We start from the raw sequence: 24365 nt of genomic DNA, 5'->3' as shown, positions 1-24365 counted from the left end.
AGTTAATTTTTTTAAACATTTTCTAATGGTGGTGTGCCTCGTGATTTTTTTCATGAAACAAGTGTGCCTTTGCCCAAAAAAGGTTGAAAAACACTGAATTAGATGCCTGTGGGAAGCCCACAAGCAGGACCCAAGCACGGGACCCCTCTGGCAGTTTCAAGCAACCGGTTTCCAAAAGCAGTATTTCTGACTGTCTAGATCAGGGACTAGACTCATATGAGGGCTTAAGAATGCTGGCAGGGAGGCTCAGTTCAAGTTGTTCCACGCCTTTGGGAGAGCTGCAGTCCTTCTTTAAAGGGCTTGTAGGCTATTGTGCAGTTTCATGCTTCCGTGTGGTTGTGGAACAAGAAAGCCCACAGGAAAGTCCTCTTCAAACAGACAGGAAAGTCACAACCTTAGGCCAAAGCAGTGTAGAAGGTGCAGCCAGGGACTCCCTCTCGACTGGTGTGGCTGAGGCACCATCTGAATCAAGAGTCCTCCACAGGCCAACACAGGGACCCTGAGGCAAAGGACATGACACCACCCAAAAGGAGAGGGCAAGATGAGCAGAGGCTGCTGCTGCTCTTCCTTCTATTTGCCCCTGTTCCTGCTCACTCACCTAAAGAGGGGCAGGTTCACAAGCAGCAGAGCCGGAGGGCTGGCACTTGGCTCCCTGCAGGGGTATAGGCCTCAGCAGTTGCCCAACAATGCCAACTTGGATGCCAACACTGCAAGTCCATTTAGAGAATGGTAGAAAAGTGGTGTGTGTGTGTCCTGCCCCCATGCAAGAGTTTTCCAGTGATGCTGTTAATGGTCGAGCCAACTCCAAATTAAGCTTGGGAGGGAAGCCACCCGTGGCTAATCACAAGCAAGAAAATTCTGCAATGCGGACTTTCCGTAAAATGCAGATTGGTGACATCACCCATTTGTTGTCATTTATGTATCGCCTAATATCACTTCTTCGGTGAAAGCAAAACCTTTGTATCTAGACAGGCACTTAGCAGCTATGGATGAGCAGAAGTTTCTGTAAATGGCACATTTAGCATGGTCTGAACCCCCCAGATAAAAGGCAGGTTAAAAGCCTTCTATAGTGATAAAGGTATATCACTGGAGATGCAATTTATCATTCTCGGCTGTCCTTGGTTCCATTTCTTGGGTCAGATGTCTTATCTCATGAAAATAATGGAGAAAGTATAAGGCTGCAGGATTTACAGCTAGGGAAACCATCCATCGCACAATGACTGGAGCCCCTTTGCTGAAAATTACTCATTTGCTTACTTTGGACTGTCATTTTGCTTTCCCCTACAATAGCTCGTGAGTGCCAAATCCACATGACAATGGCAGTGAGCACGGTGTACTCAACATTTCCGTTGTGTTATTTAGTGTGCTATTCTACTATGCTGATATATGCTTTCGTTAACCCTCAAGACTGATGGCTAGCACACTCTCTACATGGGACCACTCCTGAAGATAAATTGATGCAGAAAGCAGCTCACCATCTCCTTATAGATCTTGGGAGATGGGAACACACACATAAGAAGCACAGGATTTTAGAGTAGGAAAGTCCCTTATAGGTCATCCAGTCCAACCCTCAACTCAATACAATAAAGTCTGGCTTATGTCAGCTGTTCTGGGCTGTCAGGTAAGCTTTCAAGTGGGTGGATTTAGGGATGAGAGCAGCATATAAAGACTATTAATAAATAAGGTAACATTCAAGCAACAGTGCCAGGGTCAGAAAATAAAATAACAATGAAGACAAACCATTGCAACAATAAACTGCAGATTGTTTCTCACTGAGAAACGAAATTATTCAATATTAGAGAAGAGAGTTAAGTTCACACATACTATTCAAATTTAACACAGTATTACACAATCCATAAGTTCTTCAAGACTTTCAGCACAGGTTTCGAAATTTCTGTTTTGTCTGTATACGTTACAAAACTTCATCAGTTGTAAGGACCTAAGAACATAAGGAGAGCCTGCTAGATCAGCCCAACGATCCATCCAGTCCAGCATCCCATTCTCACAATGGCCAACCAGATACACATGGGAAACCTGCAAACAGGACTTGGGCACAATAGCACTTTCTCCCCTTCTATGGTTTCCAGCAACTGGTTTTCAGAATCATTACTACCTCTAGCTGCGGAGGCAGATCATAAGAAGAAGAGTTTGGATCATAACCATCATGGCTACTCACCATCAATAGCCCTCACCTCCATGAACTTGCCTAATCCTCTCTTAAAGACAACTAGGTTGGTGGTGTTCACTGCCTCTTGTGGGTGTGAGTTCCATAGTCTAACCATGTGCTGCATTAAGTCTGCTGTGAATACATATTTCTTATTTTGGCCTTTACTCATATGAGGTTGTTGGATTAGATTCTCTGTGAAGACCATTTCCCATATTTTACTGTACAATTTCAATAAAGAGATGCCTTGTAAATCATTTTAAAAACTAGCTACAAATGTCCATGCTGCAATTAATGGTCAAGACTTATATGACCAAAGGAGCATCACCACCCAAAATAAGCCTGTTCATCCCTTAAGTCTGGCTGAACAGATTCACTTAAAGATCCCACTTCTGCCTAAGTCCCTGTAGAACTTCTGAAAATGTAGACAAGAAAAGTAGACCATGCTAGGCTAGATGGACAAATAATCTGGCCCAGCCACAGTATATGACAACATCCTTTGCTCCTTATGCAGAAGACTACAAAGGTTATTCTCCAAATACAGCCATTATGGAATAGAACAAGGCATTTCATGTAGAGAAGAAACTAATTGCTAGCTGGGGAGAATAATTGCTTGGTGTGATGTTAAAATACCCAACTGTGTAAAGGTCAAATCCTGATGACCATTAAGTCGCTTCCAGAGCAGCTCTGCTTTTTAAGACACAGTTTCCATCCACCCCCAGAAATTACCTGCATTGTCATTCCTAGATGTATGACCTTGGTGTTTTTCAAACCTTAATGCATGTATTGTTGGAACGATCTAAGCTTACCAAGCAATCCATGGAGTTTTGCACATGACTGCCAAGTCCTCTTCATTATTCATCACCAATCTCTCATATCTTTACATCATCTGCAAACTTTAATGCAGCAGCAAATTGCTCCAGATGCTTGTCAAAAACTATATATGTATATTAGAATAGAGCATAAGACCTGTTCCTTCTAACCAGGTTATGATTCAGTCTTCCCCACCCCGGTGCCCTTCAGATATTTTGGAAAACAACTGCCAACAGAGTCCGACTCAGAATAAGGCATCTTCGTGTGTGTTTGTTTGCTGTGATAGACCTAGTCATACTTATTGGAGAATCCCTTGACCTCACTTTGTACAATAATACTTTCCCTCTTCTTCCCTTTGTATTCAGGTGAATGTATATATACATTTCATTGTTTTTTTTAAATTTTATTTTCTGTTGAAAGCCGCCCAGAGTAGCTAGAGCAACCCAGTCAGATAGGCAGGGTATAAATAAGAATAATGTTGATGTTAACACATACACATTTAGTTGACCATCTCATGTAACTGAAGAAATGGACTATGGTTCATGAAAGCTGGTGCCAAATGCATTTCTTAGTCTATAAAATGCCACAAGACTCTTCCTTGTTCCAACTCACCATGAGGAAGATCAGATGTCAGGTGGGGCATGAGGTAGCTCCGGGTCAGCTCCCAGTCAAAGTCATCCTCAACCCCTTGGCTATATTCACACTGGTTTAAGTCCCCGTCTTCTTCAAAAGTACAGCCAGCTGTGGGATAGAGACAAAAAGAAACATCGGGATGAAAGACAGCGTATTTTCCCCAGAAAGAGAGACACAAAACAAATCTTAAGAGGACACAGAAAACATCAGAGAAAGCACACAAAGGACACAATCGATAGGTATTTCCACCATTGAAATCCATCCTGCTTTACAGCTCTCGTTTCAAAGAGCTGAAGGAGAACTTGTAGGTCACCTAGCTCAATGCAGGGAATCCAGATTTAGAGCACTGCCAACAGATGGCTGCCCATTCTCCACCTGAGATCTACAGCCGGAAGCTGTGTGGCTCTGAATACCGGTTGTAAGGAACTACAAATGGGAAGAGTGCTGTTGTACACACTCCCGGCTTGTGGGCTTCCCAAAGGCATCTGGGTTGCCACTGTGAAAGCAGGATGCTGGACTAAATGGGCCTTTGGCCTGATCCAGCAAACCCCTTACGTGCCGATGTGGAGAACTGTTGCCTTTACACGGGGACACAGGGAGGTGGCAGTGGCAGTGGAGAGTGTCAGCGCCATCAGCATGCAAGTTAAGGGCATCTCAGTGTGATGCCAGCACTTCATAATTATTTCCTTGCATGGCTCATCCCAACTTCTTCTATCACTTCAATTAGCAAAGCCACCTCACCTGTCACCACTGACAGAACAGAAAATAACAACTTGGACAAAAGGGAATTTGCAAATGCTCTCCCACCCTGTTTCCCCATCAGGTTCTAGACGCATCAAGTTATTTAAAATCAAATCAGGATTCAGCACGGCTAAACACTGATTAAAGGGGTAGGTATTGTAGGGCCACAAAGATGTGGGGTGGGGGAAGCAGGGGAGAGTAAAATAGTCTACATCTGGCACATATATAATCCGAATTGTTTGGACTGCTATGCAAAGGACACTTGATATGGAATAAGTCCCACTGAACATAGTGGCCCGGCTCCCCCATAACACTAAGCCAAAGCATGGTTAGGTATAAACCACAAGCTACAGAAAATGTTTGTTCTTGGGCCTTACCTGCATAGTATATTTAAAGCACTATGGTGCAATTTTAACAGTCATGGCTTCCCCCAAAGAGTCCTGGGAACTGCCGTTGTTGTAAGGCTGTGGGGCGTCTTTAGGACAGGCATAGGCAAACTTGGCCCTCCAGATGTTTGGGGACTACAACTCCCATCATCCCTAGCTAACAGGACCAGTGGTCAGGAATGATGGGAGTTGTAGTCCCAAAACGTCTGGAGGGCTGAGTTTGCCTATGCCTGCTTTAGGAGATTCCTATTCCCCTCACAGAGCTCTGTGAGAGAAAAAGTGGTCTCCTAACAACTCTGAGCACTTTAACACACTACAACAGATCCATGGATTCTTTGGGGCAAGCTATGTCTGCTTAAAGGGAAATGGCACTGCTTTATAGTATGGATGTGGCCTTGGGTTACCTCTTGTAGCATGTCCAGGGGTGAGAAATCACAAGGCCAGGTTCAGACATAAAGCTAGCTCAAAACACAGCTTAGATCCAGACAGCACAGCAGCAGGCTGACCAGGGAAGAGCAAAGAAGTGGTGATTTATTTTTATTTTTATTTATTTTTTTGCTGTAAATACCTGCCTGTTATTTCATGCATGCTTAGCCATGCTTTAGCTAAGCACTGCACGCAAATGGAACTAGCAAGACATAAGTTTGCACAGAGAACTGTGCAGTTCTCCACTTCTGCCAGCCTGGTCCACTTGTTGCTACATCACTATGCAGCAATGCTGCCTCAGCCATTCTGTAATTATATGGTTTTGCACCATGCAAAGCAGCACCTGATATTAGCAGGCAGGCATTGTTGTTTTTAAGCACATTTCCCTTCCCTGCCCCAACTGATAGCCCACACCTATAAACGACTCAACAACAACAACAATCAACATGCTAGCCAGCCACTGAAATCCATGCATATTGACTGGTCTCACTTCTACTAGGATCATTTCAATGGTGCTCCATCTGGAGAATTTTACAGGACAGGACGACATTTAATGGGCTGAAAGCACCATCCACCCAAAGGTCTTGTTAAATGGGATACAGAGCCTTTAATGGATGAAGGTAGGGCTGACAGATGTCTCATATTTTAGGGGACTGAATTTTATTCCAGAAAGTTTCATCTCTACAGAACATTACAGACTGCCTTCCTGATTCTCACCTCCCCATCCCCTGCCCCCAGGCTGCTCAGGCAACACAGACGAGGTGACTTATTTGAGAGCATCTTTTTGATCTGACTCACCTAGAGAGCTGGACCAAACCCAAAAGAAAACGAGCTAAGAGAAGACAATGTTGCTGCATTCTAGCACTTTGGTGAAATGAGGCTAGGGGGGCACTACTAAGCATCGATGCAGAGCTTTAAATTTGCAATGAGCTTTACAGTGTTTGAGAATGTGTGCTTATCTCTCTGCATGGAAGCCTAGTGTTATCTCCCCACCCCTCCCAGAGGTGATGGTGGTCATTTTCTAATGCATTTCAGTAAATCAGAGCATGTTTTGAGAGGGTGCACGCTGCATATCTGGGAGCTCTCAAATTCAAATTGGAGGAAGGAGGTGCCAAAAGGCGTGGCGATGGCCACCAGTTTTCAAATAGAGCATACAACTTCATGGAGGCTGTCTATCAATGGCTACTAGACCTAGGAAGCTGCCTTTGGTCTATCTACTCCATGCACCCTGCAGATTTAATGAACTGTTTTATGTTTTTGTTGTGATTTTATTGGTGTTAGCCGCACTGAGCCCGGTTTCGCAGGGAAGGGCGGGGTATAAATAAAAATTTATTATTATTATTATATTTTATTGTTGGGCTACAACTCACATCAGACCCTCCCACTGTGGTCAACCATCAGGTAAGGTGGCAGCTGTAGTCTAAGACAACTGGAGGGTAGCAAGTTGGGGAAGACTGATCTACTCTAATTAGCTATGACTCTCAATGAACTCTGGCATAGGTAATTGCTGTTTGGGCTTTTCATAGAAAATGTAAAACATAAAATCAGAAAAGATCCCCCATACCATGAGATGCTGCTGAGTGCTGCTCACTGCAACGGGAAGCTTCCTTGCAAGGGGATTTTTAAAAAATGCATTTAAGAACATCACCAATAAAGAAATGTCTGCAACATTTTTTTAAGGAGGGGGATAATGCCTGTAGCAATCTGCAAGGTGGAAGGCTTTATGGCTCAGCCTCAGCCTTGCAGAATAAAGTCATTCCCAAATCCATCAAAGCCCTCTTCCCACAAGCTGTCGGAGTTCAGCAGCCGGGCTATGCTGTTCCATGCAGTGATCATATTGTGTGTACACACACACACACACACACACACACACACACACAATCTTCTATTGCCTGAGACCTCAGGATGCCAAGCCTTGAAGGCTCTGGGGTTCAGTGTGTGTGTGTGTGTGTGTGTGTGTGTGTGTGTACACAGCCTGTTAACTGGCACAGCCCAGCTTGTTGAGTGCTGACCTATTGTTCCATTAAAGCCACAGATTACAAGCAGGGCAGTGCTTCAGCAATAATTAATGCTGGCCCCCTGAGCCAATGGGAGCAGGCATATTAAGAAAGCTCTGAGCAAGCAGAATGAGCAAAGGCAAATGGCCCCTGAACCTATTTATTATTTCGTTACTTGTTTAACAATATCTTTCCCCCTTCCCATCCCCAAGTCACACCGGTCAGCTCTGCTCCCCCCAAGGTCCTCCGCTGGAGTTTTTAAAAGACGCAACACCAGTTCCATATCTCCACAAGGCAATTAGCAGGCTGCTCTCCAGCCCCGATGCAGCTTTGCAGCTAAAAAGAAGCAGCAAGAAATCAAGAATTGGGTGGCCAAGTGTCCCAACCTTAAAAGAGGGTAGTTCTCAATCTGAGTTGTTTGGTCCTAAGCTGCATTCACATGGCAGGTTATTCCATCTCCCCAATGTTGCCCTACCTGTTAGTTTATGCCCTATATTCAAGCTTTCACCTAACAGAAAAGCCAAGTAAAGCTACAATACTGCGTGCTTAGCGCTTATTTCTGTGTTATTTTCAGAGACAATTAAGAGCAGCAGTGGGGAATTAGTCGCTCGCAATATGTTGTGCAACTCCCATCAGCCCTGGCCAGCTGTTCTGTTTCGGACAGCGGTCCCTGCTGGGGAAAGGGGTCTAGGCCCAGGCCTGTCCCAGCTGGATCCCTGGAGCAAAATACTGATCAAGTCAATATGCAGGATCTGCTGAGCAGAGTTAGGTCAGCCCAGAATCAAATTCCTCAAAGGCAGGCCAGCAAAGAGGCAAATTCCAAGGTACAACAGGATGGGTCAGGAAAGGGAGCCATCCCTCATGATGCCCCACCCACATGCAAAGAGAACTCTCATGTTGCTCCAGCAAACTGCATACACAAAGCCTTAAATAGGGTTTGTGCTTCCTTCAACCTGTTGGCTCCACCCTCACAATGAATTAGGCTTTCACTCTAAAAGGGGAGCCACTTGCTCTAGAAACTTTTGTCTGCAGCCATGGGGAAGCAACTGTAGAGTGTGCTGGGTTTGGATGGTCTGTTCTTTCTGGTGATCAAAATTCTGAAGAAGGAAGAGCTTCAAGGTGCGTTTCCAAGGTCAAATTCTGATCTAAGATACCATCTCTCTCTAGGGTCTGTTCTCTAGAAGCACTGGGCCCACCCCTGATCTAGAGGTCACCTTCTGAATGCTATTATTATTATTATATTTATTTATACCTCACCCATGTGGCTGGGTTTCCCCAATCACTCTGGGCGGCTCCCAACAGAATATTAAAAACACAACAAAACATCAAACTTTAAAAACCTCCCTAAACAGGGTTGCCTTCAGATGTCTTCTAAAAGTCAGATAGTTGTTTATTTCCTTGACATCTGGTGGGAGGGCGTTCCACAGGGTGGGTGCCACTACTGAAGAGGCCCTCTGCCTGGTTCCCTGTCACCTCACTTCTCACAGTGAGGGAACTGCCAGAAGGCCTTCGGTGCTAGACCTCAGTGTCCGGGCTGAACAATGGGGGTGGAGACGCTCCTTCAAGTATACTGGGCCGAGGCTGTTTAGGGCTTAGAAATGTACTGGGAGCTGCTTTCTTGAGCAAAGGTAACACAAAGGTGAGGCCAGCTGGTGCTATTCTTCTTTACTAGACTCTTCACATACACACCGCAAGAACAGCTGACCCAGCAATGTATTCAACGTTCAGTTCTGTCCATCTGCCAAGTCTGCAGAGCTGGGAGCTGCGACTTTGCTCCAGACGGCCCCAATCAAAGCGACCTAGCCCTGCGGAGAGGATGGCGCAGGCAACTGGGTATGTTCCAGCCAACAGTCTATTAATTACTTATTGGCTTCTGTTGCTCTGTGCGTCAGGCAGCTATTTTGAAAACACACATATCCATGCAAAGTACCCTTATGCCCTAAACGGCTTGCAAGAAGGGACAGCTTGAAGTAAGGCAGAATGGAAGTGCATAAGCACATTCACTCATGGGAGGAGTAGGCAGTGCTTCGAATCATAGAAGGATGGGATCCCAAGGGTCATCTAGTCCCACCCCCTGCAATGCAGGGAACACAGCTAAAGAATCGGCCATCCACCTTCTGTTAAAAAACCTTCAATGAAGGAGAGAGTCCACCACCTTCTGAGGTAGTTCGTTCAGCTGTCAAACAGCTCTTACCATCAGAAAGCTCTTCCTAATGTTTAGTTAGAATCTCCTTGCTTATAATTTGAATCCATTGGTTCAGATCCTGCCCTCCGGAGAAAGGGAAAACAAGCTTGCTCCATCTTCCACGGGACAGCCCTTCAGATATTTGATGATGGCTGTCCTATCACCACTCAGTCTTCTCTTCTCCAGGCCAATCATACCAAATTACCTCAACCATTCCTCATGAGGCTTAGTTTCCATCCCCAATGGCAGTGAAGAGATCTTGCTACAGTCAGTAGAGGAACAAAGCTTAACACCAGGGCAAGGTATGGAATTGCTGCAACAGGAATAGTGTCTCTGAGCCCCTGCTCCTTCATTCTATTCCATTCCACACATACATAAATACCAACTTTAGCAAGCAGGAACTCAAATTTTATTTCTTCCACACCTGCTGAAGAGAATGGCATGCAAAAGCCATCTCTCTCTCTCCATGCAGCTTGGCAAAATATTTCACATTCTTGGAATGGATAACCGCTCATTCCCCTAGGAAGCAGCTCCCTCTCTTCCTCCTTCTCACCCCTATGTTGCAAGTCATTTGCTTGCTTGATGCAAAACCGAGAATATTTATTTCCACCTCTCAAGTGATTTGGGATAAAGGAGCCAAGCAAGTTCAGGCAAACAGTACGATGCAGTCATCTCAAATGCCAGGCCATTTGTCATTTCACAACTTATTCTAATAGAGCTAGGGCTATTAATACAATGGCTGGGGTTGTGTGTGTGTTGGGGGAAGCAGCCACAATTTATTTCAAACCCAGTAAAAGCACTTTTGGGGGTGGGGGGGGTGGCTGACTATGGGAAGTGAAACAGAGGACTGAATATTTGACACAGCAGAGCGAGCAGTTCAGGTTTCCATCCCCCTAAAATTAGAATTATTCTGTTCCACAAGCGAAGCCATAGACTCATGAAGGCAGACCTCATTTAATACACACACGCACAAAGAATGCACACACAACCAAATAAATTCTGCATCAAGGGTGACCAACATCTTGTCGGTTGAGTATAGGGATGGATAATTCTGGCAATTTTGGTTTGTTTTTAATTTTTTTGTTACTCCAGTCTTAAATTCAGTTCTCTACATTTCCAGGTCAGTTATTTTATATTTATATTTATTTAGAAAAATGTCCTCATGAAAATTGGTCAGCTTTTTTAGTATGGATTTCTCCTGATAGGCACATTTTTGCATGCATTTTTGCCTAATGCAGGCATTTTCTCAAAGCAAATTTTCGTAACATAATGCGTTTTGTATGTCATTCTCACTAATGCATGTATTTATGTGTGCACTTTAGCCTAGTAGATGCATTTCCTAAGACACTGCTTGATGGCTGAAGAGCTGCATTTAAAAAATAAGAGAAGCATAAATTCCAGCTGTGTTTGTTTGCATATTGTTTCAGATAGTACAAATTAGGTACATGCACCTTTAACTACAAACTGAATTGGATTCCTGCTCCCATGCTAAAATAAGGGCCACATTCCCTCAGGGATAATCTGTTGGGGGGAGTGAGGCTCAGGCAAAAAATGGGTGGAGTTTAAACCAGCAATGGGTGGCGCCAGAGCCAAAAATGGGTGTGTCGCCCCTTTCCTCTTTATTTCTAACCTCCTGTTGTATGCTGGGAAAAGGGACTGGCTGGCTGAAAGCCTAAACAGGAGCACTCCACACTGGAACATTTTGTTAGGCAGTATGCAGAAAACAACGTAATTCTTTATGTAGTGCAGGGTTTCTGAAACTTGGGTCTCCAGCTGTTGTTGGACTACAACTCCCATCGAACATGGGACCTTTTGCATAACAAACCATTGCACTCTAACAGTAGTCTCGCCATCAGCAAGAAGTTCGCCTCTTACCCACGGAGCCCAGCTAGCTTGCAAGAAGAAGCATGAAAGCGGAAATCGGAATTGTTAAATGCACGGTAGCACAATGCAAGGCACAGTCTTTGAAAGGACTTTGTCTAGCTAAGCGTAAAGCCTTCCTCCTCCCTCTTTCAGCGTTCCGGATAGGATTAGAGGCGGGAACGTCTGTCAGGAATATTAACATGACTAACAGCCACATGCTGAGCAAAGCTACTCAGGCCTCAATCTTCCTAAACAAGGCCCCCTGCCAGCTGGACGCCACCTTTGGTGAAATTTGTGAAGCACCGTGACTTAGAAAGTACTCGTTTTTAGGCTTCAGGAATGAAAAATGAATAACCTTAAGCTGTAGCACGCAAGCCCGTCCAGGTTACCTGGAAAGAAGCACCATGCCCGGGTGATAAGTCCAACTGACAATGTTGCCTCTATGACTTTGGTTGCATTTTTGTCCTCGGCTTAAATCGGGGAGCAAGCCCCATTGAATTCCATATGAAGAAGAAGAAGAGTTTGGATTTGATATCCCACTTTATCACTACCCAAAGGAGTCTCAAAGCGGCTAACATTCTCCTTTCCCTTCCTCCCCCACAACAAACACTCTGTGAGGTGAGTGGGGCTGAGAGACTTCAGAGAAGTGTGACTAGCCCAAGGTCACCCAGCAGCTGCATGTGGAGGAGCGGAGACGCGAACCCGGTTCACCAGATTATGAGTCCACTGCTCTTAACCACTATACCACAGATGGTTGGGATGTAGTAGAAGGGGGAAAGGGCCACACCAATTGGAACTGTCCCCTGCAGCCGGTACCCATTTGTTAAGGAGGCTATGCGTCGCTACCCCACCAAGCTCAGTCTGTTCTCAGCCAACTCCTGAACAGCCTGTCTTATTTCCTTCAGCCAGGCCAAAGAGTATCATGGCAGCAATCAACTTCCTCCCCCTTGCTCCTGTAAAACTCAGCAGAGAGGGGGATGTGGACAAAACTGGAATTAATTGGTTCTGCCTGGCATTGGTTGTGGTCCCATGCACTTTTGATCTGCCATCCTCACCCTCCATTGCCTCCACATTCATCAGTGAAATGGTACAAAAATTCATATTTACAAATGGATGGAAATATGTACCTGTATACCACACACTTTAGGATAAAGTGCATTTCTAAATGCATTTGTTGAGCTAAAATACATGTGTAAATATGTAGTCTGTGATAAAGTATTTTACCTCTTGCTTGGATTACTGCAATGCACTCTGTGTGGGGCTACCTTTGAAGGTGTCCCGGAAACTACAAGTAATCCAGAATGCGGCAGCTAGCTAGACAGGTTACTGGGAGCGGCTGCCGAGACCACATAACACCAGTCTTGAAAGACCTACATTGGCTCCCAGTATGTTTCCGAGCACAATTCAAAGTGTTGGTGCTGACCTTTAAAGCTCTAAATGGCCTCAGTCCAGGATACCTGAAGGAGCGTCTCCACCCCCATCGTTCTGCCTGGACACTGAGGGCCAGTGCCGAGGGCCTTCTGGCGGTTCCCTCGCTGCGAGAAGCCAAGTTACAGGGAACCAGGCAGAGGGCCTTCTCGGTAATGGCACCCACCCTGTGGAACGCCCTCCCACCAGATGTCAAAGAGAAAAACAACTGCCAGACTTTTAGAAGACATCTGAAAGCAGCCCTGTTTAGCGAAGCTTTTAATGTTTAATAGATTATTGTATTTTAATATTCTGTTGGAAGCTGCCCAGAGTAGCTGGGGAAACCCAGCCAGATGAGCGGGGTATAAATAATAAATTATTATTATTATTACCTCATCAAATGCATTTAGAAATGCACTTTATACTGAAGTGTGTATTATTTATATGTATTTATACATTTTGGCACTTTCCCCCCTTTGGAGGAAGAAAGGGCTGTGCAAAATCCAGAGGATAATTGTCAGTTTCACTTAAAAATGAGGACCAAATGAAATTCTCCCCTCATTCTCCCCTCATTTCCTCCATTATCCCTAAATGGCTTTGAAGAGTTCTACTGCTTTTAGTATGTTTGTATGTTTTAAGTGCTTTTAACCTGCTTTTATCATAGGTGTTGTTCCCTGTTAGGCTGTCTTGGGAATTTGTTTGAAAGGCAGAGTTAGTTATTTTCAAAATAAAAACATACATACTTATGGTTGTGTGAGGCCCACCTGCCACCTCAAGTGAAACATGGCAGAAACTGCTGCTGTTTGAGGGAAATAGGTGGTTTATTGTGGTTAGAAACATAGGAAACTGCCTTAAACCAAGTCAAACCATTGGTCAATCTACCTCAATATTGTCTACACCAGCATTCTTCAACCTTGGTTGTCCAGATGTGGGTGAACAGCAACTCCCATCATCCACAGCCAGCTTAGCTCGATGGTCAAGGATGATGGGAGTTATAGTCCACCCACATCTGGGAAACCAGATGAAGAACACTGGTCTATGCTGAGTGGCAATGGCTCTCCAGGGTTTTAGGTGAGGGACATTCCCAGGAGATGCCAAGGATTCAACTTGGTACCATGTACAAGCAAAACAGATTCATTGCCATCAAATCCTTCCCATTTATCAGTCCTTTGAGGGTCCAGAAGGGAACCAGAAAGACAGTACGGTTTTAACTAATGTTGGGCTGAATAACCTCCCAATTCACAGGGCAATTTATGATGTATTGTTGCCATTCCCAAGTGGAGTATTCTGTATATGAATGCTGCCAGACTGCTACATGCCCCATGAAGTGCTAGCAAGGCTTTTACCAAGAAAAAAAAGAACAGAAAAAGAAGGAAGAGAAAGCCTTCGGAATCTGCTGTTAACATTCCACATGTGTGAAAGGTATTAGAATGTCTTTGTGGGGTGTCACAATGCCTATTCCCCAGATAGAGGCAAAACAACAGGGGCTAAATAATCCCACTGCCGTTTAGATTAGGTGAATTCACACTCACCGAAGCAGAATTAGGTCCTGGTTCAACAGGGTTCTAGGCAACAACAAAAAAGTCCAACAGCTCCTTCAGGTAAACGAAGCAACGGATGAATGCTGCAGGCCGCATTCATCTGTGCTCAGGAACAGAAATTAGTCAAGCAAATATGATCAGTATTCAATCACATGGTTGTAGCTAAGACCACAAATGACACATGATTTGGTTTCTTTGTTTCAGTTACAGGTGGGTAGCCGTGTTGGTCTGCCATAGTCAAAACAAAATCGAAAATTCTTTCTAGTAGCACCTTAGAGACCAACTGGGTTTGTTCATACCAGGAACAAACCCAGTTGGTCTCTAAGGTGCTACTAGAAAGAATTTTCGATTTTGGTTTCTTTGGTTTTCTTACATTGTTGATGTTTCCTTTACATTGAAATGAATGAACCTGAGTTACAAAGTTGCATAAATAGTTGTGTCAGTTATGTAAATAGTTACGTAAAATAGCAGACAACAAGATGAATAACGTAGTATGTGACTGAACTGCAGCAGAAGGGAAACAGCACTGACTGTGATTAATATAGGCTGGGACAGAAATCACTGCTAGGTATACTTGAGTGTAGGATGTAAAAAGGCAGTGATTTGGCTGGGGGGGGGTATTTTAATGTCTTGCAATTCCCCAGACAGCAAAGCACATTTATTTAGTAACACCATGTATATACTGCTCACTAGAAGAAAAGACTTATCCGCAGGTTATAGTAGATAGTCCAACATATTCATTAAAACCACAAATAAAAAAATATTTCAACAAGTTACATGAAAAAATAAAATATAAGATCACAAATTTTAAAACACTTGTACTGTACTTGCTAAAATAATGTGCTAAAACTGATTGTCTAAGCAGACTTGCAGGGAATGTGCGTGTGTGTGTGCACGCACGCACGCACGCGCAAAAAAAAAAAACCACTGCAAGGCATTTGAGGAAACATACATGGTGGAATGCAGCTGCCCCAGGATGCCAGGCACTGATGCCGACTCACCACTCAACTATTAGGAGAATTGGGAGGCTTCTTCAAGCCAAGGACAGTTTCAAGGGGTACATTATCTCTCATGCACAAACATATACACAGGGACTTTCGAGTCAAGGGTTTGAGAGCTTTCATCTGAGGACTAAGTTCAACCTGTGGTCAGCAGCCCACATTCACAGCCCAGTGGTGACTGGTGCCCATTGGAACTGGTAGGGCAACAAGCAAGGTGACCAAGAGCAGGTGGAGCCAGAACCAATGACAGATGGAGCCACCCCCTTGACTGGTTAATATGTAAGAAGGCAAGCAGGAGAAGGCTGTCTGAGGGGGGCAGACTGAATTTGGTGGTCCATTAGTCCTAATGGACCAACCTCCACTAACACAGCCCCTTTGCAAGCTCTGTCCTCTACTAGGTACTGGATCTACTTCTGCTACATCGTGAATGCTCCACAACATTCTGGCACCTTGCTCGCCTTGAAGTAGAGTCACCATTAAAAGCAAAAAATACAAAAATAAATGCTTCCCTAGTTTTAACAATGCACGTTGTTCAGCTCTGCCTGTAGCTACTGGACAAGATTATCAAGGGACACAACCTCATTCTGTCAATGCTGAAGACCATTATTATTATTTTAAAATATTGGCCACTGTAAGAAGCAGAAGATGCTGAGCTTGTGTGACACAAGACTTTATTCCAACTGAGTGGCAAAAGGCAGATTTCAATAGATTGCAGCTGTCGGGAAATTCTTGCCGATATTAACGGAAGAAAGTTTAAAACGCTGTGAGTAATTTTACAGAGAGCCAACAGGACTATCCACTCATTTGCTTTGAAGCTGAGTCTACAGAAACACAGCACTCTTCCACCAGTACTGTAGGAGCTCTGAGCAGAAAACTGCATTCTCAAGTCAGACAGGAGTGCCGAATTACTCCCAGAGTAGAGATGTAAGAAAAATTAAACTCAGTTTGCATTTAAAGGTGAACTCATCTAATTTGCCCTCTCAAAAACTATATATGATTTATTTACCGCCCTTCATCATAAGATCTCAGGGTGGTTCATAGATACAAGCCAAAATGCAGCCATCTTTCAAAATTCATACTCTCATTTATTTCACAATGACATTTATACCAAATCAGAAATCTGTTTATTAGGAGAAATCCACACTAAAACGTTGGTGAATTTTCATGACAAATCGCAATAGAAGCATGGAACCCTGAATTTAAGACTGGAAAGGTGAGAAATGTAGGGAACCAAAAATGACTGATTTGTCCATCCTTAGCTTTGAAGAGAACCCAGTTTGGAACCCTGGAGAGCCACTGCGAGTCTGTGTAAATCAGGGTTCTTCAACTGTGGTGGGATCCCCAGATGATGAGATCACCAATGACCACTGGATAAACTGGGACATAGTATTCAGATGGAAGATTGGGAAAGGTTATGGAAATCGGATTTGAAATTTACAGCATGTTGTACACTGAAACAAAATTATATGAAAATGACGTACCGGTGGTATTTGACTCCTACTAGGTTAGCAAAAATGTATAAGACAAGTTTAAATATCTGCTGGGAAAGTAAATAAAAGGAAGGTACCTTTTGTAAGGTAATAAAAACTTGTAATAAACTTGTAAGGTAATAAAAGCTTTCTGGGATATGATATATAATGAAATGGGAAAAAATGCTTAAAATAACTTTTGTTAAGAACCCAGAAGCATTTTTATTAGGAATTACAGGTACCATCATACCAAACTCTTCATGTATGGAACAACAGCCACCCAAATGCTACTAGCCCAGAGATGGAAAGAAAACGAAGTCCCTACCAGAGAGGAATGGCAAACCAAGCTGGTGGACTATGCCGAGTCAAATCACTATGGATAATATGGTTTGATAGAAAAACTAGAGTATGGATGAATATGCAGTTGTAGAGGTTTAAAATGAGACCCCATGGGGGGGGGAGTCCCAAGGTTTGATGGGAATTGGACCAAAGGCTGATGGCAGACAGTGCACTTTGGGAGAGAGTACCATTGCAGATGAGCCAATGGTCTGACTGGTGAAAAGACAGCTTTCTTTGTTCCTATGTGTGGTTCTGTTTTATGTCTGCACATGGAGTAATCTGGACAACCTGAGTTATGGTTTTCCCCTTACAGTAAATTACATGTGACCCAGAATTTAGGCAGTGAAATCCATGTGTCCCAGAATTTCTGGAATTTCTGAATCTGCTCAGGATGACAGAGAGATAACCTGGCACCAGGGGCAAAGCATGGGGTCTTCCCCTTAGACCACCCCCCCATCAGTGTGGTCAGCAGGAAGCAAGTCTAGGAACCATCATTATAATAAATGTATGTCATAGTTTAACATGTAGTATTTAATGATGATAAATTCATTCATAACCATGAATACCAATTCACTAGATAAGCAAATGGTTTGTCTATGGCTTTTAATGGATTTATCTACTTTATCTAACCTACTTTACTGGCATGCAAGAAGAATCACCTACAATCTCAGGAAATTGCAAACCATCATAGTATCTATAAACATTATTTATGGTTATTAAAAATGAAGAACAGAAATTATCATTCACATACTCTCAACAAAATGTCTTTTATTAAAGTAATTAATGAATCATCAGATACTTAAACAGAGAGCCGACTTGAACTACTTCTTCCTTGCTTTCATTCTGGTGATGCTGTTCTTTAAATTGTCAAAAAAAGATCTGCCAAGCAAGCTCACATTCTGCTGACAGCATAATAAGGTGGTTAAGCCTTTGTTGCCCTGTGGCAGATCTTAAGCAATTATTTTGCCACAGAGATTAGTAACCCCTGGGCTGCAGGCTAGACTGAGCCCATTGCTAAATTGCATCCAGCTCCCATGTTCCATTGGACACCCATAATTCAGCCCACCCATAGGAAAACACAGAGCTGATTTATAGAGAGTTGGTCCTTTGGTTAATCTAGTCTGGGGTTCTGGACAGGGGTTTTCCCCCAGCCTTACTTGGAGATTCCAGGGATTGAATGTGGGTCCTTCTACCATTGAGCTACAGCCCTTCCCAACTACAGACAAGGTCAGCTTCACATTGAACAAAACAATGTTAACAGTGTTTCTGAAGCTTGGGAGGGAAGGAGGCTGCATGGGCCTGCAAAGCTTTGATTCCCACAAAGACCCACTTTGGTCTCTCTTCTGGACCTCTCTCCATCAGATCCTCATACTTAGCCTCTCTTTTCTAACACATCGAAGAGCAAGTTCCATGGGTGACTGGCTCAGCTGAGCAGATGTCTTGCCTGGAGAAGGTCAACAGGAATTAATCCCAGATGTCTCAGGTTAAAAGGATGAGGCATCATGTGCAGTGGTGGAGGAACCCTCTCCGGCACGCGGGGTGGGAAGCCGAGGGGTGGGGCAAACCGCCCAGTGGTGCACGTGCGGTGCCCATACTGACTGTGCATGCCCTTGGCCGTTCTACAGCTGGGGGAGGCAGGGGCCATATTGTCACACACACCCCAGAGTGGCACCCGGGTCGGTCCGCCCCCTCAGCCCCCCACTTTGTACACCCCTGATCATGTGTATCCCTTTCCAACTTTTTCTGATGCAAAACCAGGATGTGCATCTTCCAGGACCTGCTCCCAGGTGAGTCATGTGACCCGTGCCTCACTTTTGCCCCCCAAAAGCACTTGGGGTGGGGAGATCTCACGCAACACCCAAAAACTTCTGGGGCACTTGGAAGGTATACAGGTGTTGTTGGGTGGGTGGGGGGAACCTGTTTAATACCCTGGAGACCCACTGCCAGTACTAGTAGACAATTCTGGGCTACATGGATCAGTAAAATGATGTAGTATAGTTCTTATGTTCTTAAAGCTCCTGACATTTCTAACAGGAGAACAAAATGCAAAGACAGCTGTCCCGAGAACTATTTATATCAACCTGTTTTCTGTTGAGAGCACCATCCCCTCGGGGAATGTATATGTCAGGGGGTACATACCAGTTGAAGGTGGTGGTAGAGTTAGAGGCAAGGGTGGGTGGGCAACCCCTTTTTTCTTAGTGTCCTCTCCTCACTTTTTTATGCTAGCCCCTCCACCCTTGTGTCCTTCTGGATTTGATATGCCGCTTTATCACTACCCAAAGGAGTCTCAAAGTAGCTAACATTCTCCTTTCCCTTCCTCCCCAACAACAAACACTCTGTGAGGTGAGTGGGGCTGAGAGACTTCAGAGAAGTGTGACTAGCCCAAGGTCACCCAGCAGCTGCATGTGGAGGAGCAGAAACGCGAACCCGGTTCACCAGATTACGAGTCTACTGCTCTTAACCACTACACCAGTAGTATTGGAGAATTCTGGCAAAAACAGACACGAGAGCTGAAATTTCTGGTGTTCATTTCTTCATCCCATGTCTGGAACGGAAATCAATGCAGCAGATGTTATCCGTATTCATGGTTGTTGCAGCTTTCTGCGCACAAAAGATACCCAACCGAATTGCTTTGCTCCCATCTGTATTTTGTTTCCTTTGCACCAAAATGAATGGGCTGGGATAATGTAATGACAATGTAACTCATGCAATTTATGTAACAAATTAACTTCACCATGGCAGGAAGATGAAGTGCAGTGGAACAGAAACAGCCCTGCAAGTGATGAATACAAAGTGGAATGGAAAATGATGCTCTCTTACACCCCTAGCCAAGGGCTAAATGAAATTTGACTGAGGGATGCATGCATCCCTGGGGCCACAGGTTAATCCCCTGTGCTTTACACCTATGCTCAGCTGAAATAAGAGCTAATTCTCTCTCTCTCTCTCTCTCTCTCTCTCTCTCTCTCTCTCTCTCACACACACACACACACACACACATCCACAAATACCCTTAAGTCTAAAGTGCAGTCTTTCTGAGATAGGGGCACAAGCACCTCATTGTCTAAAAAAGTTTTTCCAGGAAGGTAATCATCTCTCTTCCTTGCCTCCCAAGCCACCTTCAGTGAAGAAGGAGAAGAGGGAAAGTCTACCACCCCCATTTCAAAAATTTACCAAAGCCTGCCATTTGTCCTAATATTCTGCCATAATAAAACAATTTTGACTGGTGACCAGCAGAAGCTTAAAATGCAATTACGTGGAAGGGGTTATTTCATCGCCCCACAGACACAGCTGTCTGAGCCAATCCATCTCCTCCCTCTGGACAGGTTTAGTGTTATTGCTTTTTATGCACAAGGCCTTTGGTCTTTTCTCGCTCTGCCGTCGGTTTCCGAAAGAGGATCCAAGCTCTGCGTAGGCTGCTTCATCTTAATGACAAATTTGACCGTCATCTGTATACCCCGTCCCTGCCCCCCCCCAATAAAAACAGCTTTGAAAACCGCTCCTTTGTCAGATGGGTGTAGCGAATATGCAGAGTACTATTGCACAAAGCGCATGGAGGGCATGGCCAGAAATTTGTGCTCACTGAATCAGGCCTGTGGCTCATCTAGTGCAGCATCCTGATCTCACAGCGGCCAACCAGATGCCTGTGGGAAGCCCACAAGCAGGATCTGAGCACAAGAGCACTCCCCCCTCCTGTGGTTTTACAGCAACTGTTATTCGAAAGTATGACTGCCTCCAGCCATGAAAGCAGAGAATAGCCACCATGGTAAGCTGGCAATCATAGCCTTATCCTCCATGAATTTGTTTAATCATCTTCTGAAGCCATCCATGGTGATCAACACACACAACCAAGGCTTTGAAAGGCAAATAGGTTTCCCATCCCTGACTTAAACCATCAGTCATTTCCTAGACCAGTGCCAAAGCAACATTCCTTGCCTATCAGTGAGTCTGGTTTCCAGCCTCATCGTGCATCCAGCTCACATCCTGACCAGCTACCTTGATCTTGTCCATTTCCAGGCTGCCCCTGGCAAGACCCAGCATGGAACAGGAAAAAGCAACATGCCAGAGGTCACATGAGTAGCAAGTAGAAATGAACTTTTCTGTCTTGAGTGCCACCTTGGGTGAGTACCAGAAGACTGTCCCCACAGCTGCCCACCACATCTCTTTTCCAAGCCAGAAACATCCTCTTGATCAAAAGGAACCAGGCTAGTGTACAAGGACGAGCGTATTTTCAGAAGCAAAGACTAATGGCCCACGTCTCAGCCTAGCATGGCAGGCTGCTAATGCCAGTCTCTAAGCAGGCCCTGCACAGAAGGCAGTTTTGCAATGCACTGTGGGTTGCTGCTACATACATAGTTAGGAACTGCTATAGGAGTGCTAATCCGCTCTAGGACACTCCAAGGACTAAACTGTGCTTTAAATAGAGTGGGGAGGAGGCTGAAAAAATGACACTGTCAACCAGCAGCTACCTTTGGCAAGCAGTTAGGCAAGCAGGGGTGCTAATGGCTTCTGTGTGATCAACCTGAGCGAGGGAAGCATGGAACTGAACTGCTGAGTTAGGAAAGCAATAGGCAATTCAATTCCATTCCTGTCCAAAGTGCTCTCACATGGCCTATGCTACGCTTGCCATTGTCTTTTGGGTCCCACGTTGCATCATAGAAGCCCTTTAAGTTCCAAACTCTCAAATTCAAACTTCCTGAAACAATTCGCGAACCGAAAGGCAGCAATCCTTCAAAAGTCAGATGTCTCTGAATTATGTGGTACATTATTATATGACATTGAGAACGTAAGACGAGCCTGCTGAATCAGGCCAACTGCCTATCTAGTTCCAGCATCCTATTCTCACAAGGGTCAACCAGATGCCTATGGGTAGCAACTGCTATTTGAAAAAACTGCTGCCTCCAGTTGTGGAGGCAGAACATAGCCCTCGTGGCCTGTAGCCATCAACAGCCTTCTTCTCAAGTTTATCCAGTCCTCTTTTAAAGCCATCTAAGCAGCATTCATTCTGATTTATTGTAGTGTGCTCCCATTAATCTTCCCATTAATCATCAGACATTTTTCAATGCATTTTTCCATCACTTTCTTAACCACAAAAGTCCCTTTCTTTAATTGCACAAACCTACATTAGCCAGCATGCATTTGAATCCCTTCTATAAAACTCTGACAGTCTAGAGGTGCTCTCAGATATGTATTTGTTTGTTTGTTTGTTTGTTTGTTTGTTTGTTGCAACAATTTTATACACTGCTTACCGGTAATTATAATCGCCTGTAAGCAGTGCACAAGAAACTCGATGCAATGAAAATTTAAATGAGTTAAATCTATAAAATCAGAATTCCATTATAATGCCTGCTGGAAGAGAAGGAAGGAAGGAAGGAAGGAAGGAAGGAAGGAAGGAAGGAAGGAAGGAAGGAGGAGGAACAACAACAACAACAACAACAACAACAACAACAACAACAACAAAGGATTCAGTGAGCAACAGAAGTTCAGCAGGGATGACCTCAACTGGAAGGAAGTTCCATCAAATTTGGCCCACAATTCCAGATGCATGGCTCCCAGTAGATATAAGCTGCCCATCTATGGAGGACCACTCACAGTGACCTCCAGATTGCATACCTGCACCTTCAGAGGGAAGGCAACTCAACCCGAATGGGCTACCCTGCCTAGTTCCCAGACCTGGGAACCTTCCACCCAAAAGGCCATAAGACCTCAGTGATCAGGCAGAGATAGAAGGGATCAGGCAGTATCCTGGACCCATATTGTTAAAGGCCTTGTAAACAAATACAAGAAACTTGAATCTGCCTGGTAGAGCGTGGGCAGCTGCTTGTTTTGACAGGTGGAGGTGTGCTCCCCCTCCAACACGCATAATGGAGCGTTCTGGGTATATTCATTTTCCAATCCAGTCCAAAATGTTGCACGCTTAGCGCAGAAGAAAGGAGACTCTTGCTAAGCCCTCTGGGATGGTGCAGGATGGAAAAAGAAGGAGAAATAGGAGGAGAAAGGAACACACACAAAATGACCCAGTGGTGCCAGAGAGGCCTAATTAAATACTCCACAGTAACTCGGGAATATGGATGGCTGCCCAGGAGTCTGCCTGGTGCTTTTTGATCTGTTTAGTCTGTGGGCCTCTTGCTTCAGAGTTAATTACACACTTAAACCCTTTCTGTTTAAGCTAATGCACCATGGGAAATGTTCCATGGGCTTTTTTAGTTTTCTTCTCCTTCTCTTTGTATTGAGCATCCTTTTAAAGTGCTCCCATGCTTGAGGGAAGCTCAATGCCCTCGTTAATTGGACCACGTGAACCTCTTTACTCTGAAAAGGGCTTTGTTTGCTGGGATGCGGCAGGCCGCACTGCCTCGCAGGCAAGAGCGCCTTCCAAAATGGCCTTGAGCAAGCAAGTCTCTCCGTGCAAGCCTTCTCGTGCTTTCTTGGAAAGTGTAAAAAATTGCAAATGTTGGGATGCAGCAGGAGCCGGCCAGGATAAATGATAGCGTGAGGCAGTGGGGCAGCAGGGAGGCAGATAATGGGGCAGTTTCCAATAAGATAACCTGGGCAATTAGACCCTGTAAAAAATTAGTCCTCAATGTTGCACCAATTCGTCAACCAAGTTCCTTCAGGACTGGTGAAATATATTCAGGATAGGCTGCCACACTCAGCAGCCTAACCACCACATTCTGCTCAAGCTGCAGTTTCCAAACCAGCTTTAAGGGCAGACCCAAACAAAGCACACTGCAGTAGTCCAGCATTGCAGTACCAACAATGGTCTGTCAGGGTTTCAGACAGGGGGCATTCCCATCCCTTCCTGTAGATGCCAGGGACTGAACCTGGGACCTTCTGCATGCAAAGCAGAGAGCTACTGTTATTCTTTGGCCCTGACCTTTAGGCTTCTTCCTGAAGCCTGCCTCCTGGCTTGTACTTAGTTTTGGACTTGCTCTTTGCCTCTGATTGTCCCACAGTTCCTGGTTTCTGGCTCACCTTAGTCTGTTGCCCACTGCCCAGCCATGACACCACTGGTGGTCATAAGAACACAGGCAGCTGTCCTGTGCTAGATCAAAATATTTCTCCATTTAGCCTATTCTATTCTGGCTGGTAGCAATTCCCCGGGGCTTTCTCCGTCACCTGCTATCTAATTATCCTAACTGGAGATGCCTGGGATTAGATCTGGGCTGGTCTGCATTCAAAGCAGATTCTCTGCCACTGACTCCTCCCCAGATCAGGGTAGTACAAAGGTTAAAGGAGAAGAAACAAATCAAAAGGCATTTTTACAAAGAGGCGCTCTTGTTTTCATCTGCTTTGCAACATGAATTTAACACCTACAGTGACCAGAAATATCATTTTTGCTTTCTCTTCTTCTACATTGTTTGGAAGTTAACAAATGATAGCAGAGAGGCTCACAGCCAATTTAA

General features: G+C 44.6%; 1 protein-coding gene across 4 annotated transcripts in view; it reads right to left on the bottom strand.

Moving 5' to 3' along the window:
* The window catches only part of PTPRU (protein tyrosine phosphatase receptor type U), a 340521-nt gene that overhangs the window by 202789 nt on the left and 113367 nt on the right, over nt 1-24365 (bottom strand). For all 4 annotated transcript variants that reach the window (XM_033157989.1, XM_033157990.1, XM_033157991.1 and 1 more), the window contains exon 2: nt 3590-3718. In XM_033157989.1, coding sequence (XP_033013880.1) covers nt 3590-3718 — 129 coding nt within the window. The remainder of the gene's footprint in view (nt 1-3589; nt 3719-24365) is intronic.

The sequence above is a fragment of the Lacerta agilis genome, chromosome 8 (genome assembly GCF_009819535.1).
Source record: "Lacerta agilis isolate rLacAgi1 chromosome 8, rLacAgi1.pri, whole genome shotgun sequence".
Classification (NCBI taxonomy): domain Eukaryota; kingdom Metazoa; phylum Chordata; class Lepidosauria; order Squamata; family Lacertidae; genus Lacerta; species Lacerta agilis.
Note: the sequence above shows the minus strand (reverse complement) of the source record. Positions and strands in the feature narration are given on the sequence as shown.